The 15,745-nt window shown below is 51.7% G+C and overlaps 2 protein-coding genes across 3 annotated transcripts; both read right to left on the bottom strand.

Annotated features, from left to right (window-relative positions):
• Positions 1–847: 847 nt before the first annotated feature.
• DDX51 (DEAD-box helicase 51) lies at positions 848–12,271 on the bottom strand. 2 transcript variants are annotated; one of them, XM_087768538.1, is made up of 16 exons: positions 12,232–12,271; positions 11,721–12,103; positions 9,998–10,242; positions 9,720–9,870; positions 8,069–8,214; positions 7,642–7,713; positions 7,344–7,450; positions 6,716–6,824; positions 6,005–6,150; positions 5,127–5,325; positions 4,442–4,557; positions 4,233–4,349; positions 3,211–3,312; positions 2,666–2,729; positions 2,320–2,454; positions 852–1,445 (listed from the first exon to the last, which is right to left on the bottom strand). In XM_087768538.1, exons 1-16 carry the CDS (start codon positions 12,252–12,254, stop codon positions 1,419–1,421), a joined length of 2,142 nt encoding a protein of 713 aa, XP_087624664.1. In that variant the 5' UTR covers positions 12,255–12,271; the 3' UTR covers positions 852–1,418. The 2 variants fall into 2 exon arrangements, with proteins under 2 accessions (XP_087624665.1, XP_087624664.1); XM_087768539.1 differs by lacking the exon at positions 3,211–3,312 and having other exon boundaries at positions 848–1,445.
• A 745-nt stretch (positions 12,272–13,016) lies between these two features.
• On the bottom strand, positions 13,017–15,429 carry MIF (macrophage migration inhibitory factor). Its single transcript, XM_087768540.1, has 3 exons — positions 15,229–15,429; positions 14,108–14,280; positions 13,017–13,281 (listed from the first exon to the last, which is right to left on the bottom strand). Exons 1-3 carry the CDS (start codon positions 15,334–15,336, stop codon positions 13,215–13,217), a joined length of 348 nt encoding a protein of 115 aa, XP_087624666.1. The 5' UTR covers positions 15,337–15,429; the 3' UTR covers positions 13,017–13,214.
• Positions 15,430–15,745: the final 316 nt, after the last annotated feature.

The following is a 15,745-nucleotide window of genomic DNA, read 5'->3' as shown; positions in this document are numbered from 1 at the left end:
CCCGCCGGAGCCCTCGCCCCGCCGGGGAGGTCCCGGGGCCCCCGCCCGCCCCTGCCCGTCCCGCTTTGCGGTTGGACTCGATGATCTTAAGGGTCTTTCCCCCCCCGCCCCCGGCAGTTTCACGGGACGGGGGCGAAGCTCCGAGCGGGCTCCGCCGCCTCCTGTTTGAACCCGGGCCTGCCTTAAAACCCGCCCCGAGGCTCCTGGTGCCGGCCCGGCCGCGGCGGGCGGGCGCAGAGGCGGCAGCCGCTCGCTGTGCTCGGGGGGGCGCAGGGCCCTCGCCCGGGCCCCCCGCTCCTGCTCTGCCGCAGCCCCGCGCCCCCGGCCCGCAGCAGCGCTGCAGGGGCAGAGCGGCCTCCGGGAGGGCGCGGGGCTCGGCCGCCATCAAACGACCCCACGCCGCTCCCCTCTTCGCAACACAACACGCAACCGCCCCTTCCCGACACCCGTCCCTCCGAGGCTCCCAGCCCTCCCCTGCGCTCAGTAACGCACTGCTAATGCTGGCGCACGTTTATTCTGCTTTACAAAATCAGAAGCCAGAGCTGAAGGTCTTGGAAGGCGGCTGCAGGCTGCAGCTATGTGGTAGCTCTAAGCCTTCTGCCAGGGGCAGCTAAAAATACCAGCGGCGTGTGTCAAATACAGATTTATGGCTCGCAGCGATACTAGCCGACTCCAGTACGTTCATACTAGACATCAGACACTTCAGTCTGCATTAACACCAACCTAATGCTTAATAATACCTGCCCTCACGCTGGCAGGGAGTGGGGAAGGAGACGAAGTACGCAAGGAAATGACAAGAAAGGTACGAGACTACAGAAGTGAAAAATCCCGTCAACACTGTCTCCATCCCTGCACCCAGGAATCTTTACTAGACACTGTTTTAAAAATATATATAGTATTTATTTAAAAGTTGCCGTCACTTTAGCCCTTAGCAGCTCTTCAAACACGCTTCCGCTATAGGCACTGTACAGATGTTTATGCACTTGCAGACACAGCTGCTCGCACTGTAAGACCGGACCATTGCTTGTCCCAGTTCCGAGGCAAGAAGGGCACAGCCCTCACCTCTGGAGAGCGGCAGTTCCATTGGGCCCACGCTCAGGAGCTGTGGAGCGGCTCTTCCCTTCACTGGTGGTAGTTTTACATATGCCAGTAGGATACGATGCAAAGTCCTCTTCAAGACAGCTGTATCTCCTTTTTTTTTTTTTTTTTTTAAACCAGTAACTGAACTCTGTTCGCAGTGTCCTCAGACGGGGAGCGAGGCCTGTAATAGCTGGCTTCGGATGTGACGAGGGTGAGGAGCCAACCACTCAGCTCCACTCGGGGACCGTGTCTCACGGTTACTGTGCTGGGTAGCAGCCCGTGGCCTATCCCGCTCAGCAGCTTCAGCGCCACGAAACACGGCCTCGGCTTCCATTCATTCAGGCCCGTTTCTGTGCTCGCTCGCTCTGTTCAAAATTAAAGTTGAGAAGGTGACTGAAGATGCCCCTGTCTCACAGTCACACAGAAGGGACATCGGGGAGCAATGGGACAATTTCATAACCTTTTCTGCCCCAGTTCTCCAACATTCTTAGTCTACAACTCAAAATCATCATTTTTCAAGGACAGGTGTTTATCAGGCATCCTCAAATCAGAGAGCAGAACACTTGCCCAAATCATACAGCACAGAAAGTCTATTATGGACCCCCAGCCTACCCATCCGGCAAGTCAAATGCTACCCTGCTTTTGTCGGAAAGCTCCCAACCTTCCCACTGGTGTATAAAGGAGGGCCTGCAGACATGCTTTCCTGGCTTGAAATACCTAACTTCTAGTCGGCATGGCTGTAAATTACAGCCCTAAACTCTGTAATGACAAAAGGTTTAATCTCTGCGTTTTATTTGCCTTCTGGGTAGTTGCCAAAATCCCAGCTCCAGAGGCCTGGGAAAGGGAAAGCAGAACAGAAAAGGAAACGCCAGAAATCATAGAATAGAATCACAGAATCATTTAGGTTGGAAAAGACCCTGAAGATCATTGAGTCCAACCGTAAAGCTAACGCTGCCAAGTTCACCACTAAACCACGTCGCCAAGCACCACATCCACCCGTCTTTTAAATACCCCCGGGGATGCTGCCTACCTTACTTTTAACAGAAAACCTCTCTCCCCTCCCCACCCTTTCCGAGTATTTCACAATGACGCACCCGAAAGTGCTGCCTCCACACTGAAATGGAAATGTCTCAGTTAAAGAAAAGGATTCTGGATGCTAATACTTGTGCTAGTCTTGAGTTGCAATAAGCTTTGCAAGTTGTAGTTTGATTTTTTAATTTCCTTCCCCACGTCAATTACCTTGACTGTCTTCTCAAGCTTACGCAGAGCTTCCTCGTATTGCTGCACCAACGGCTTTAACGAGTTGCCCTTCACCGGGTGCTTCTTTATGTCCTGGATGCCGGCATCCTTCAACATCCGCAGAAACCTACGTTCCTGCAGAACAAGACCGACACAGGAGATGAGACACCCCACCGCCTATAGCTAGAAATGAGCACGTTCTGGAACGTGCTGCCTAGTCAGGAAACAACTGAAGTTTCCAAGCACAAAGCTCAGCTGACTGGAAAAGGTGGGAAGTAGTATGAACCTTATCTTCCTTATGCCTCTCCATGCGTCCTTATCAAATGATCCCACGCCAACGACATACCTGAATTCTAAGGACCAAGCTGAAAGCGACGCCCGCTTTTCCTGCACGAGCTGTTCTTCCAACTCTGAAACCAGAAAAAGTAGCGTCAAGTCAGTTCAGCCACGTAGTCACTGCCATTATCAGCTCCAAGAGTCCGATTATGATATTCTCCAGATTTAAGAAAGTCTGATTCTGAGTTTTTTGAGGTTAGCACAGCAGGACCAGCCCTGTGTTACAAAGGATGAACATTTCCAGGGCTCGTTCACAGCTGCTGAGCCGCTGCAGATTTCTGAACATCTAGAAACCCAATACTCGATCCTGTCCAGGACAGTATTTCTAGCTCCTGTAAAACACATCTTCTGTAATGGTGCTAGTTCTCTGTTCCAATACTGCATCACTCTGGTGATGCTACGGGTTTAATTTTGGTTAGAAAGCTATTTGCATATTAAAGTAAAAAAAAAAAAAAAATCCAAAAGCTAAACACCCTTTCAAGTGCATGTCACCTTTGCTAAATATTTCAAAGTAAACCGAGCTCAAACACCTTCCTTTTGTTCCTGGTTTCTTACCGGTGAACGTATGTCCTGATGAACTGAGGAGCATCATAGTTTATTACATAATTCACTCCTTTAACGTCAATCCCTCGTGCAGTGGCGTCTGTGCTGATTAACCTGGTTTTAAATGTATATACGGTCATTTTCAGGTAACATCTCTTGCACTACACACACAAGTGAAACACAAGTGAACACAGCACAACTCTTCTGCTAATCTCTGTTCAAACTGGGCCGCCAGCCTCTGACCTCAGAGCACGACAGCAGCATTGTAAGTCACTCCTTACTGGCACTGGCACTACAGGCTCGTCAACTACTGCTGTGCACGAGAAGTTACTGGGTGTTTCCAGGTTCTCCAAGCTCGTGACACTAAGCCAGACAGCTCCCGCCACACTGGAGCTTACAAACCTCTAAGCTACCTGAACGTTCCATAAAGGCACCGCACGCAGACAGCGAGGTGCAAAATTCCAGCAGTCAAAGATGAATTTAAACACAGGGTTTGGATGAAAAGAAAATCCAGAAACCAAATATTTACCTTCCTCTCAGAGACATTCCACAGATGCAATCCCATACAGCTACCGAAATCACAAAGCAAATCAAACACGTGGCTAGAAGTAAATCTGTGTGCCAGTCTGATTAGGGGTTTCTGTGGTAGGAAGCACCAATACTGTGTATAGCTCTAGCACCAACATCCATTTTCTTCCAAAAAGCGCCTGACCCCAAGCACAGACATTAAACTTGAGATTTTCAGAACTGTATGTGTTTTGGGCAACTCTATGAACAAGCAGCTACATTTACTGCTTGTTATAAAGTAACACGCAGAAATTCAGATTACAGCTAGGTTAGAACAGGCCAAGTTACGCGCAGGGGCAACAACTCAAAAGTCACAAGTCCAAGTCTCACACCCATTCGGTGAGTTGGTGCCTGCACGCTGTTTTACAGAGGACCCCGTTTAACTGTGTTCTTGGTTCTACCTAGCTTTTCCCACTGGAAACAGCCTACGTTGGAAGACATGCAGAAAACTCATTTGAGATGCTCACAGTTGTATTTTTCCTTGTTCAAATTCCTTCATGGTTCTTTGTCTCTCATTTGGTGGTAACCGAGAAGAAAATTCAGCCACAGTGACTCCACCAAAGGCTTGAACCAGCAGGAACAACCTGTAGGTAAACGGGATAGAAAGAGTCACTTCACCACCTCTCTCACACTACTTGAGAGATACCTACTATAGTGATCTCATTGATACATTCACCTGTGAGAAGCTTCCCTGGAGTTGGTAAAGCACAACACACGGGTAAATTTCATTGTCAGCATGAAGTGCAAGAGGAGTAAAGGCTTGGAATTCAGGTCACAAGGCACATAGCATTGCTGCAGCCGACAGGGAAGAAGTTCAGAGAGAAAAATTACTTCTTGCCATTACCTTCTCTAAAACCCCAGCAAAACCACACCCCGCAACGCTACTCCCTTTAGAACAAGTCCCAGTCACAGGCTGGGAGGGTACAACACGAGGCGGACGCAGCAGACCTGTGCTGTTCTCACGTTCTCACTTCTCCAGGCAAGTAACAACACGCACCGCCTTCTTGTCTACAGGGTGACCGGTATCTACACGCCTTGAAAGGCATGGTATGCGTAATACATTGCTGCTACTTTGTATCTCCACTCCCCATTGCTTGTAAACTTAATTCTGCATGAAGAGTTTAATTAAAAACAAACATCCTGTCTTAAAACCAAAGGAACACTAAATAACGAGAAAACAAATGCACTAAGGTAGAGCTCTCTGGATCGTAAATATTCCCAAAGCCACTTTCTTCCAGCACCTCTGTGATGCGAGGAATCATAGGGAAGAGATATTTGTTTACAGGGTAAAAACATAACTAGATACTCCAAAGTGAAACAAATCTTCAAGTATAATTTCCTCAAGAGAATTAATATCATACCGATAGCCCCTCGGGGAGTGTGTATTTCTTATTAGTATCTTGTTCAGTTTCTGTTCCATCTCCGAGTGTGTTTTTCTCAGAATAGGCAGATGTGAAGAGGCGAGGCTGGAATAAGTCCAGCTGCTGCAGTTTCTCTGGGTCCTGGGTCAGCGTGGCTGAAAACAGCAGTTTCTGTAAGGGTATCTGAGGACAGTAGGAGCTGAAATACATAGCACATGGAAACTGAGCTTTGAGGATGGGGCAAAGGAGTTCCTCCACAAGTGCCTTCAGACGATGTTATGACAGAAGCAATTAATTCTTTTTGATGCTCTTTTCCTGCTCTGGGCCTTTCCTGCAGGTTCTTTCCCACCCTTGTTTTACGGTGGAGTTCACAGACGGAACTGATCAGCGCTCTCAACCAACTGCACAACCCACATCCGTTACCCCCGCACACATCCTTGCATCAGTTACCCATGTCCTCGTTCTAGTTGCTTCCTTCCTTGCTCACTGATCTCGGTTTCTGACACATCCCTACCATGCTGTGCGAAAACAGCAGCCGCAGACAGATAATTCCAGGAGTTTTCCTTCAAATCCATTACTCAGCTTGCCAGAGGGCATTACTATAGTTCCTGTGCAAATGAATCACAGACTTGCAATATCTGTGCATTCTTCTGATGCTCCTTCAGTCTAGCTAAGGAAAGCTTGGAGAATACAATACTTAAGCTTCAGTCTAAAAGACATCCTCTAGTACCAGCTGTTCACTGCCTTCCTTTGGCAGACGTTTCTCAGAGTAAGCAAGCTTTGGGAGTGCCTGTGAGGGAGTACTGTGAAGCAGGGCAGTGGCATCTAGGTGCTGGTGTCCCTGCTACCAGTTCAAAGAAATGCATCTGGCAACTTACCTGGCTGCTGTTATAGGCCCTGGTTTGGTCCTCTGAAAAAGCACGTTGGAGCCAGAGCCATTTTCTACTTGAAATGCAGCTTTGACAATTTGGTTCAGACAGTTCTGGTGCATGTCATCAATCATACGGTCAGCTTCATCTATGATCTGAATTCACAAGGACGAAAAACACTACTTGTTAAATACTGCCTAGCATGAGGCAGCTTTTATTTTCCTTTTGTAATATTATCATTATCAAATGAAGGCAGAAGTTTCTGCCCTGAAACTGAATTTTGCTTTTGTTTCAGTGACTCAGTAGCCAGCCCGACATTCAAACCACACACGTTTATCTGCACATAAATCCAATCCACGTCTCTGAACAAGAGATAAAAATCTCCATATCCTAAATAAGACTGCAACTACCTCTCTGCACAGACTCCCATGTGGCGGAAGCTCCTACAGTCTGATGATTTACCCTGACCTTGACCAATAAGGCTTTACTCTGGGTTTGTGTTTGCAAGAGGCTGAGAGAGAAGGGGAAGTGGGTGGATGCCTGGGTGTCACGAGTTGGAATAAAACATCTTGAGACTGCTGCCTGAGCAATCTGGAGTGTAGCCCAGGCCCATACAACAGTTCCAACAGAGATGTATTTATGTACCATGCAAGAACAAAGCAGGAATTACAGCTGTAACGGACCTTGCACTAAGATGGGAGACCTGTGGAGTTGACTCACCAGGAAACGAAGCTGCGTCAGGCTGAACCCCGGGGTCTGGCTAATGTGGTCTGTGAGCCGCCCTGGTGTAGCCACAATAATATCAGCCAGGCTGCAGTAGCCTGTCACTCTGAAAGAACAAGCAGCCCATCAGTAAGTTTCTCCCTACACCGTAAAGCAAGTAACAGAGATCCTTGGTCAGCAGACCTTAAGATTTTCCTACTATTCACTTAACTGAAAAATAATAAAATTCAAATATGCACTTTACTTTGGAAAGCATGCAAAGGCAGTCCTGCACACTAAACCCCCACTTCAAACAAAAAATGTCATTCTTTGTTGCTCTTAAAAAAAGCTTAGTTGCAGCAAAATCCCGTAACAATCATTTGTACCTGTGGGTATAAGGTAAACATTTGCATTCTACTCAGCTGGTGAAGAACCCCCAAAATCTAGTAAAACATAACAATCATAAAAAAGGGGTAGTAGCAGGCGCTTTGACAAAGACAGAACAACCCGCATCTAGCATATAAACCCACTATTCAATATCATTATTGCACGATGGTGTGATGCAATAGCTTATATTTTGACCTCTGCTTACTGAGATTAAAGTTTACAATCTCTATAAGCCTTATCGAAAGACCTTTTAACCTACTTTTTCTGGACAAGCATCTCCTGCTCCTTTGCAAAAGATTTCTGGCCAGTAATCAAAACGACCTTCAGACCTGTCCCGTCAGTGTAAATGTTGAACACTTTACTCACCTGCAAAGAGATGGGCTTTGTTAGCCACAATGAAATTAAAATTTAAAGGAGTACTTTCCATTATGCTAACAACATCAAACCCACCGGCAGGGTCTTCAACCTGCTCCACAGAACAGCCAAGCAAAGTACTGACTGCACCAGCTTTTCCCTTGGCCCAGTTCTGCTCAGAGAGAAGGCGAAGAGCCACATACCTGTTGTGCCAGTTCTTTGGTGGGCAGAACAACCAGAGCTCGTACTTGGCAAACTACTCGATCTAGCAGAACCTGTCAAAACAAAGGCCAAATGAGTCCCTGAAAGCAGTGGGGAGAGAAGGGGGTTCTTGTATCTAACCTAGTGAGAAGAGATGGGCTTGACATATCCTCGTGGAGTTTTATGTTTCCATTTTACTCCCCTCCATCCTCCCAGCTCCTCATGCTGTGCCTGTTGTCTGAGAAAAGGAGTGGGATGCTGAGATGAAGGGGACTCAAACAGCTCCCTGAGACGGCTCCGAGCTAAAAATCTACTGCTTTGCAGCCACAAATTCCTTGGCTTTTTGACCTACTTCTAAGTTCAGGTTTCACTTGAACAAAAGCAACCCCAGCATTTTCCCTACAGATATTTCTCTGGGGGTAAACTCACCTGTACTATGGGTATGACAAAAGACAGGGTTTTACCACTGCCAGTAGGTGCTGAGACGCAGATGTCTTTGGGGCGGTATCCTCCCTGCCCCATCAAATACCCATTGGATGCACTCTGTAGGATAGCAGGAATCACCTCTGCCTGAACTGAACAAAAATGGAAACAAACATTAACTACAGAGTTAACTGGGCTAAAACCAGTGTACCCAGAAAAGCAGTTATACACAATGAATGTTTCCACATCTGTGCTGCTGTTGCTATAGACATAAGAAAGGAAGAAATCAACACCAGTTGTTAATAGAGATGCTATCTCGTTTTACCTGGTTCTTGTTCACTTGTGGGAGCTTAACACTGAATACAGAGATTTCCCTCTCCAAGAATTCTGCTATTTCCAGTGCTCAGCTAGGATGTTAGCGTGTTAAATATCGTTTTCAACTCACATCTGTCTTCTCGTTCGCATGTTAGGATGGCACTGGGCAGACTTAAAAGCTATGAACATTTGTCTGTAAGCATCCTTCCTTTGAAGTACAAACTACTCTTACATAAACACAGAATATGCAACATGGCAACGCAGCCTTATCTGCCAAGGAGCAAAACGCACAACTCCTGTAGGCTTTGGAGCCACTCAAGTTCGCTGCAGGAGAGTACACAAGGACTGAAGCAGTCCTGTACAGACAAGAGCTTTGGCTGTCACACATGAACTCTCTCCTTGCCCTGCCCCATGACAAGCCCTGACAAACCGGCCAACTTCGGTTTGTCTACAAGGTTTAGCAGCCAGAGGATCTAGCTCCCTGACAAGACCATACTCGGTGACGCATACGATGTATGACTTCAGTGGACCCCATCTCTACCTGACAGAGCACGACACTGCTTGATTTATCTACTACCAGGTGCCATAAGCTGGACTTGATTTATGAGGAAACACAAGAAGCTGCTATCAGCAACCTGTTAAGATCTCCCAGAACAAAATAAGCAATAGCATTTACATTAAAACATTATGTAACAGCACACTTAAAGAGAGAAGACACATGCTGGCTTTCCAACATAACCTTGACGAGTCTCTGATACAGTCTAAGCGTTCAGGCTCAGCTGAACCAAGTAGTTGGATGAAGCTCAGAGATCCCACCTTCTTCCCTTCTCTCCCTCTCCTTATCCCTGCTTCCAGCTGTGCTTTCTACTTATTTAGGAGCTGCCGTTTATTGTACTTGTCTGCAAAACTGGTAAAATAATGGAAAACCAACAGCTTTTTTTGCTTGAACAGTTTTCTGCTGCTTTAAGGAGTTGAACAGGTTCCCAGAGAGGTCTGATAAGAAGCCGAGATGGTGAAAGGTAAGGAACTAAAGCACAAGCCTGGCATAAGGGAGGGAAAAAATGGGAGGACACAAGTAAGACCTCCCTCTTTGGGCAGCTGTGAGCTACTACTTCAAGCCACCGTATTTTGTGGAGCTGCATTTATGACTAGATAACAGACTTCAACTACTCAGCCTAGATAAAGATTCGAAAGTGAAGGGTTAAAACTGTATGATCACTTTGATGCATTAAACTTGGTTCCGTTCTATGTTTTACTTCACTGACTACATAAAATATACAGCAACAGACTGCAGGAACTACATAAATCAATTCAGAAAGACACAAAAGCACTATCAAGGTACCTGGAAAAAATGACTCTATCCCATTCATTTGCAGCTTTTTCAACAGCCTGGGGTGAATTCCTGGGACCTCTCCGATTGGAACTAGGTTATCTTTGATACGTTTTTGCACTAGTTTGGGTTGAGCAAGCCACTGCGGTAAGAAGGGCTGAACCTGAGGTGAGGGAAAGGAGAATAACAAAGCGTTTCTGCCGTCAAACAGGCAATGCCATACACAAAACAAGCTGGTAAGGATGCCTGTTCCTTCCTGACCATCATCAAAATTCAGTCAAGCTAGTTACCTTCTGCACTGGCTTTCTGTCGTAGTCTCCAAGAACCACCAGACTGGAGGGTGGAGGATTTGTCTCTTCCTCCGAGGCTGCTAAGGACAGCTCCTCCTTTGTGCTTTGATTTCCTTCGGCTCTTTCACTGTTCTCTTTCCTCCTTGTTTCAGCTCCCTCTGTTTCTTCATCCTTCTTCTTCCTTTTAGAAGACTCATTTGTAAGGCTGCTTCTGTTTTCCTGTTGGTTGATATCTTCTTCAGAATCTGGAATTTGGATAACCGGCATACAAAGCTACAGGTGAGAACGTGCTACAGAAAAGGTATGTAGGGAACATTTTACAACATAGGGCTTGAGCAACAACTTGTAAGCTCCTCTTTCTTCCTAAATTCAAGTGCAAAAGCCAAACATTCCTTCGCTGGTACGAAAGCAACCGAAGACTGAGGTGACATAAATTGGAAGGACATGGATTTGACGGGTGGACTGTTCAGTGGATAAGGAATTGGCTGGATGGTCGCATCCAGAGGGTAATGGTCAATGGCTCGATGTCCAGATGGAGAACAGTGACGAGTGGTGTCCCTCAGGGGTCCGTGCTGTTCAATATCTTCATCAATGACACAGACAGCGGGATCGAGTGCACCCTCAGCAAGTTTGCAGATGAGACCAAGCTGAGCGGTGCAGTCGACAAGCCTGAGGGACGGGATGGCATCCAGAGGGATCTGGACAGGCTGGAGGTGGGCCTGTGTGAACCACATGAGGTTCAACAAGGCCAAGGGCAGGGTCCTGCACCTGAGTTGGGGCAATCCCTGGTATCAGCACAGGCTGGGGGATGAAGGGATTGAGTGCAGCCCTGAGGAGAAGGACTGGGGGGTACTGACAGACGAAAAGCTGGACATGAGCCGGCAATGTGCTCTCGCAGCCCAGAAGGCCAATTGTATCCCGGGCTGCATCAAAAGAAGTGTGGCCAGCAGGTTGAGGGAGGGGATTCTGCCCCTCTGCTCCGCTCTGGGGAGACCCCCTTGGAGCTCTGTGTCCAGCTCGGGGGTCCTCAGCACGGGAAGGACATGGAGCTGTTGGAGTGGGGCCAGAGGAGGCCGCAAAAATGATCAGAGGGTGGAACAGCTCTGCTGTGAGGACAGGCTGAGAGAGCTGGGGGTGTTCAGCCTGGAGAAGAGAAGGCTGCAGGGAGACCTTATTGCAGCCTTTCAGTACTTAAAGGCAGCTTATAAGAAAGATGGGGACAGGCTTTTTAGCAGGGCCTGTGGCAACAGAACAAGGGGTGATGGTTTTAAACTAAAAGGGTAGATTCAGACTAGATATAAGGAAGAAATTTTTTACGATGAGAGTGGTGAAACACTGGCAGGGGTTGCCCAGAGAGGCGGGAGATGCCCCATCCTTGGAAACATTCAAGGCCAGGCTGGACGGGGCTGCGAGCAACCTGATCTGGTTGTAGATGTCCCTGCCCATTGCAGCGGGGGGTGGACCAGATGGCCTTTAAAGGTCCCTTCCATCCCAAAGCATTCTGTGATTCTGTGACATGCTTCCCTCCTTCCCTTACACTAAATTGATCCTCAAAGTTTGCAATATGGGGCTTTCCCCTAAAAAAGGAGTTACTTTGGGAACATATTAAGCAGAGGAAAGCAAAATCTACCACCAGGTAAATTCGGCAAGTTACTCAAAGGGTAACTTGCGCTTGCTTCTCTGTTGAGAACTGTCGACCAAAATGACCCCAGCTCATTGTTACCTGCTTCAGTCCTCTCTTGAGGCACTTTCGATTTTCTTCTATTTTCTTTCTTCTTCGACGCAGTGCTGCCATCTGCCGCCTCCTCAGTACCCGCCCCTTCTTCAGAAGAGCTCCGAGGCCGCTGTTTCTTCTTTAGCCTCTTCTGGCCTTGCGCACCGGGCTGCTCTCCACTCTCCCTCTTCCTCTTCCCGCCCCCGGGGCTCGGCCCCGCGGCCCCTGGCCCGGCTCCTCCGGACACCTCGCCTTCCCCTCCCTCGGCCCGCGCCTCCCGCTGCTTCTTCAGCTGCCGGGCCTTCGCCTGCTGGCGCAGCCGCTCCAGCAGGACCCGAGCCCGGTCCTCCGCCTCGGCCCCCTCCGCCTGCCGCTCCTCCTCCCCGCCGTACCTGAAACAGCCCAGACAAAACCTGCTCAGGCCCTGCCGCCCGCCCCCACCAGGCCCGCCTGGGCCAGGCAGCCTCCGCTCCAGCCCCTGCCGCGGCGGGACGCCGGGACCGGGCCGGGCCGCGGGTACCTGTCGATGCGGAAGAGCGCCATGGCCGCGCCGCGCTGCGCGGGCGCACGGAGATGACGTCAGCGGAGGCCGCGTGGCGCGCGGCGGAAGGCTCCAGAAGGCGCGGGGGCGGGCGCGCGGCACCGCCCCTCCCCTGCCGGCAGGCGGCGCGCGCCCCCTGAGGCGCGGAGCGCGGGAAGAGGAGGAGGCGGCGGCGGCGGCGGCGACGACGGGAAGGCGCCGAGGGGAGGAAAGGCCCTCAGGCGCGGCCCCCCCAAGCGCAGCACCCCTGCGGGGAGAGGCCGGCGGCCGGGGCTTACCGCAGCCCCCAGGGCGCGGAGGGCAAGGCCTGCCTGCCGGGAGCCAGCCATGAGCAACACGGATAGCAGCGTTTCAACTCAAGTGAGCAGAAGCACCCCTTCCTTGCGTGCTTGGCCCCACACGACCAGCACGCTGTTAGAGGGAAGCCTCCCTGAAGCAGCAGGCACAGGGCTGGCCCAAGGACTGCTTCTGCTGTGGGGGACGCAGACAAAAAACAACAGAAAACCAACCAAACCTCAGAGCAAGAAGAAGCCCTGAAGGCACCTACATCCTCTGGAGCCCAGCGAGGTAAAAATTACCCTGGAGCGCTGTCAGGCACCTGCCACTCAGTCGAACCATACTGTGAAATACTATGTCTGAGAAATAGAATCAAACCCAAAACGTTCCTTTTTTTTTTTTTTTTTGCTTTAGCAATCAGAGTGAAACAGATATGTTGCCGATTGCCCGACTCCATCGCCAACCTGCCAAAGCCTACACCAGACAGCTTACTTCTAAATCTTTATTTGCTTTCTACACAGAGAAAACAGAGGAATGTTGAAGCAGCAATATTTAAACACACTAGCAGGGAGCCATCGATCTGTTGAGAGTGCACAAAATGCAACACAGGGCCGTTTGTGCGGTGGTCTCTGCTAAGGGGCAGGATGAGGGCAGGTCCAGGAGCCGTCTCTTCAGGCGGGAGAGCTCTACGCAAAGGTGGAGCCATTCCAGCCCACGTTGGCAGCGTTCATGTCAAAGTAGTTGATGTACACCCTGCAGAAGAGGCACAGGAAGACACAAATAACGACCTTATTAACTGATTTATACAAGCCATGAGGGAGACAGGACAACAGGACAGGGGACAGTGCTTCCCATTCCTCAGAAGAAATTTCAAGCTTCGTTTTTACCAAAAAATCTAGCTAACTTCTCTGGTAGAGCCTCCAAACTCAATATTCCTCAGAGTCCCTGGAACTGTAATTTTTTTTTAAGATACAAACTCTTCTTCAGTGAGGGACTGTCCAGACACCAGACAGCTTTTGGTTAGCAGCCTGTCAGGAATTTCCGGAGATCAAAACCTTTTGTTTCCGAGCGCTGCAGTCCATCACACGTGTCAAACAGACAGGCAGCCTCACGGAAGCCAAGCAGGCCCTCAGGGCCGGTCCCTTCCAACCCCAGCATCGGTGGCAGCAGGTTCCTCCCGTCCTTCACCGCCGCACACAGATGCTCCCTGCGAGGGAGCTGTTCACAGCCTGCCAGTTCCTGCTTTGCCTGGCAGCTCCAGCCCGTTACTGCTCCTCCCTCCTGCTTTCAGCCTCCCATCACCAGAGGACATCGCGCCTCGGCGGCAAAAAACACACGGTACAACCCATCGGTCCTCTGGGATTTCTCCCTACTCTGAGAGTAGGGAGCCACGTAACAGAGGACTCCCAGGGAAAAGATGGAGGCTCTTAGCTGGACATGAAAACACTGCAAATGATCACCCTGTATTTTCTCAAATACACGGACTTATTCCTGGCTTTTTGTATTTTTAAATTAACTTTTCAAAGCAGCTTCAGAGAGCCAGATAAACAAGGTTAATGACATTGCGTCCCGGCCTTACCTGTCTGCAGATACATGCAAGTGCTTAGAGATCAGATCGCACAGGAGCTTGGTGTAGGTCTTGTTCTGCTGCCCTCCTATTTTGCCAATGCTGTAAAGGCTGCAGAGCGCGCAGGGATCGGTGGAGCCCCCGAAGGACATCATCTGATCAGGAATGATGTGCACGGCGATGTACTGCGGTAAGAGAACAAACAGTTACAGGATACCTCACCTTCCCTCTCCCAATACGAGCTTTCCTCGGGTACCGACTCCAAGCTGCGTGCTGCGGCCCCGGCAGCTCGCGCCGCGGGGATCCCCTGCCTGGCTCTCAGCGTTAGCAGTGACGGTTGTGCTGTGCAAAGCCACAGGCGAGACGGAGACGGATCTCCTGCCCACGGCACCGCCGCTGCGCCGGCCTCACGGCTGTGCCCGCGCCCCAGAACTCGCAGCCCCGCACCCCTGACCGAGCCCCCGGGCCTGTCCCCAGCTCAGCCCCATCGGGCTTTGGCTTCCCAGGCCGCAGCGGCCCGGCGCAGGAGGGGCCGTACCCGGTCCCGGGATAACGGGGAGCGGCCCAGGCGCAGCGCCTCTCCGCTCTGCCGGCCTGGCCGACGCCAGCCCCGGCCCCCAAAGGCGCCGGCAGCCCTCCGGCGCCGTAGCTATGGGGGCACCCAGCTTCCCGCAGGGCTGGGGCTGCTGCGGGCCCCCGGAGCCGCTCGGCCTAGGGACGGGCTGCAGCGCGGAGGGAGGCAGCGGGAGGCCCGCCGCCGCCGCGCCGCGCCTCGCTCGGGGGGTGCCGGGGGCGGGCACAGGCCCCGTCCCCTGCAGCAGCGGGGCCCGCGCTCTCGTTGTGTCCGCAGAGGCTCCGCTCGGCGGCCGCGGCCCCTCCGGGCCGGCTGGGCCAGAGAGCGGGCGCAGCCCCGCGGCCGCCGCGCCGGGGCCTCCCCTCCTCCCCTCCCCTCCGCCCGGGGCCCCCCGTCCCCTCCGCGCCGGGGCTCCCCTCCCACCCCTCCGCGCCGCGCACGTGCTCGCCCCGCTCCCGGCCCTGCCCCGCCGGCCCCGGCCTGGAGCGGCCCCGTCCCCCGCTCCCGCTGGGCCGCGGCCCCCCGCCTGGGCAGCGCCGGCCCCGCCGCCCGCCCTCACCTGCGCGGGCTTGCCGGTGGCCTTGGCCAGCTGCTGGGTGAGGTCGCCCAGCAGGCTGTCGGGCACGGCGTCCTTGCAGACGTTGGTCTGGATGGCGAACATGGGCATGGTGGCGGTGGGGGCGGCGGGGCCGGTGGCGGAGCGGAGCGGGATGGCGGAGTGGAGCGGGAGGCGGCGGCGGCGCTTTTAGTACGCGCGGGGCCGCGCCGGCCTTAAAGGGGCCGCACCCGGCGGGGCGGGGGAGGGAGCGGAGCCGGGAGCCTGCCTCCCGCGGCCCCGTCCCGGCCAGAACTCGCCCCCCTTCCGCCGTTATTCGTGTGCTTGGTTATTATTGAGCATTTTTGGGGGTCTGTTGTAGGCTCCTCCTTGCAACCGAGTCCTGCCGCGCTAGGCAGTTCATGCATAACTTGGTGCCGGCGCGTGTGGTACTGCCGCGGTAGCATTCCCGCCGGCTTTTGCAGGATCAGGGCCAAAAAGGGCTAGAGGCCCTGCAAAAAGGGATACTAGCCCTGGCTCC

The sequence above is a fragment of the Nipponia nippon genome, unplaced genomic scaffold, assembly GCF_047370975.1.
Source record: "Nipponia nippon isolate SJK-2023a ecotype South Korea unplaced genomic scaffold, ASM4737097v1 scaffold_30, whole genome shotgun sequence".
Taxonomy (NCBI): domain Eukaryota; kingdom Metazoa; phylum Chordata; class Aves; order Pelecaniformes; family Threskiornithidae; genus Nipponia; species Nipponia nippon.
The sequence above is the reverse complement of the archived record's forward strand: the minus strand, read 5'-3'. Positions and strand labels throughout refer to the sequence as shown.

What these genes read in the sequence shown, in the direction of transcription:
- MIF (XM_087768540.1), bottom strand. Translation starts at nt 15,336, where the DNA reads ATGCCCATGTTCGCCATCCAGACCAACGTCTGCAAGGACGCCGTGCCC. An exon ending in CCACCGGCAAGCCCGCGCAG is followed by an intron (nt 14,281 to 15,228) that starts GTGAGGGCGGGC and finishes CTCTTACCGCAG; the next exon opens with TACATCGCCGTGCACATCAT. An exon ending in TTGCATGTATCTGCAGACAG is followed by an intron (nt 13,282 to 14,107) that starts GTAAGGCCGGGA and finishes CCTCTTCTGCAG; the next exon opens with GGTGTACATCAACTACTTTG.
- DDX51 (XM_087768538.1), bottom strand. Translation starts at nt 12,254, where the DNA reads ATGGCGCTCTTCCGCATCGACAG. An exon ending in ACAGAAAGCCAGTGCAGAAG is followed by an intron (nt 9,871 to 9,997) that starts GTAACTAGCTTG and finishes CCCTCACCTCAG; the next exon opens with GTTCAGCCCTTCTTACCGCA. An exon ending in TCCAGGGAAGCTTCTCACAG is followed by an intron (nt 4,350 to 4,441) that starts GTGAATGTATCA and finishes GTTTACCTACAG; the next exon opens with GTTGTTCCTGCTGGTTCAAG.